General features: G+C 43.7%; 1 protein-coding gene across 1 annotated transcript in view; it reads left to right on the top strand.

The window, feature by feature from the left end:
• Positions 1-1524, top strand: part of LOC104622900 (cytochrome P450 4B1-like) — a 9287-nt gene that overhangs the window by 4646 nt on the left and 3117 nt on the right. The window contains 4 exon segments of the mRNA XM_010289820.1: positions 375-484; positions 585-657; positions 659-752; positions 906-1012. Of these exon segments, the coding sequence (XP_010288122.1) occupies positions 375-484; positions 585-657; positions 659-752; positions 906-1012 (384 nt within the window).

Here is a 1524-nt window from a genome sequence, read left to right as displayed (position 1 = left end):
GGAAAGAGACTTGACATAGATGGTTCCTAGAGTTTTGATGAACTTTTTGGGTAGTTTTGAAGTTCTTAAATTACTCCCCTCACCTTCCTCTGGCCAATCCACTTATTCTCTCTGTCATCTGCTTCCAATAAAACCAACTATGGCTAGAATATCCCTTCCTAGCCCGGTAATGCCAAACATGCATGGAAAAAGAAATTCACAGAATAGTTTTAAGAGATTCACAGAATGTATAGAGAACTAGGATCTCTGCTTGCAGAAAAGAAAGCAATTAGCAGTGTGGATCAGAAAAGAGGGACAGGAAAATATGACCTGATCGTACATGGCCAAGTCCATTCTGGTAGTCTGTCCCTCTTTACCTCCACCTCCATCACTAGGATAAATGGGAAAAGAAGAGCACAGAGAGGAAGCCAGTGGAGCTCTTTCAAGACGTCAGCTTGATGACACTAGACAGCATCATGAAATGTGCCTTCAGTTATAATATATAATATAGACTGTCAGACTCAGAGATCAGTGCCTGAACTTTCAAATCCTGGGAAAACAAGCACTCCTGTTTCCCCACTCATGCTGCTAACACCAGCTTTAACCTGGTCTCCTTACAGCAACTCAGATCATTATATCAGAGCTGTTTATGACCTGAGCTACCTCGTGAGCAATAAGTCTCCAGACTTTTTCTTACAAGGATGTCTTCTATGACTTGACTCGCAAAGGCCATGAGTTTCAAGATGCATGCAAGCTGGCCCATACCCACACAGGTATTCATCCCCCTTTCTCCTGCAGGGTTGCAGCACGCGCTGACTAGAGGGTTACACATTAAACAGCATCCAAACTGCTGACCGAGTGGACAAGTGCATGAGCTTTCTGGAGGGGCAGAACACATCTAACCGATTGGTCATTCTCCTATGCAGATAAGGTAACAAAAGAAAGAAAGATATTGCTCTCCAGTGAGAAGCAGCTTGACAAGATCCAGAAGATGACACACCTGGATTTTCTGGACATTCTTCTTTGTACCAAGGTAAGTGTTTGAAATAATTGTATTGAATGCCAAAGAACATACCTGTGCGGCACCAAGGATGTGTCAGCAGGGAGCTCACCACCTCTAGCTGGAGCTGCTGGCAACAGCTTCCCCACCACAGATTTCCTAGCTCAGGGAAAGGTGGTTTGAAAGGGAAGGAAATACAAATGTGTGAGATCAGTGATTGAACATAAACAGCTCAGACAGATTTTCATCTTCCTTATTCATTTTCATTGAGCACATTAATAGTTTAAACTAAGTGAGCTGTCAGAAATCAAAGAATGAGGTCTTCAGAAAGGTTACAAGGAAGCCACCTTGGCCGTAGTCCTCTTAAGAGGTTTTGTCTCTTACCGTCTGTAGTTTTACCTTCAGAGACATCTTCAGATACTGCGGACAGAAGCTGCCATTTGGCGTTCAGGAAGGCGATACCCTCTGTGCTCACTCTGTCCTTCTGGAGCCACTGCTTTCTTTCGTGTCTCAGTCTGAAACAAAAGTTGCCTAAACCAAACTAC

Source organism: Phaethon lepturus, unplaced genomic scaffold, assembly GCF_000687285.1.
Source record: "Phaethon lepturus isolate BGI_N335 unplaced genomic scaffold, ASM68728v1 scaffold1796, whole genome shotgun sequence".
In the NCBI taxonomy this organism is placed as follows: domain Eukaryota; kingdom Metazoa; phylum Chordata; class Aves; order Phaethontiformes; family Phaethontidae; genus Phaethon; species Phaethon lepturus.
This window is presented reverse-complemented; position numbering and strand designations above follow the sequence as displayed.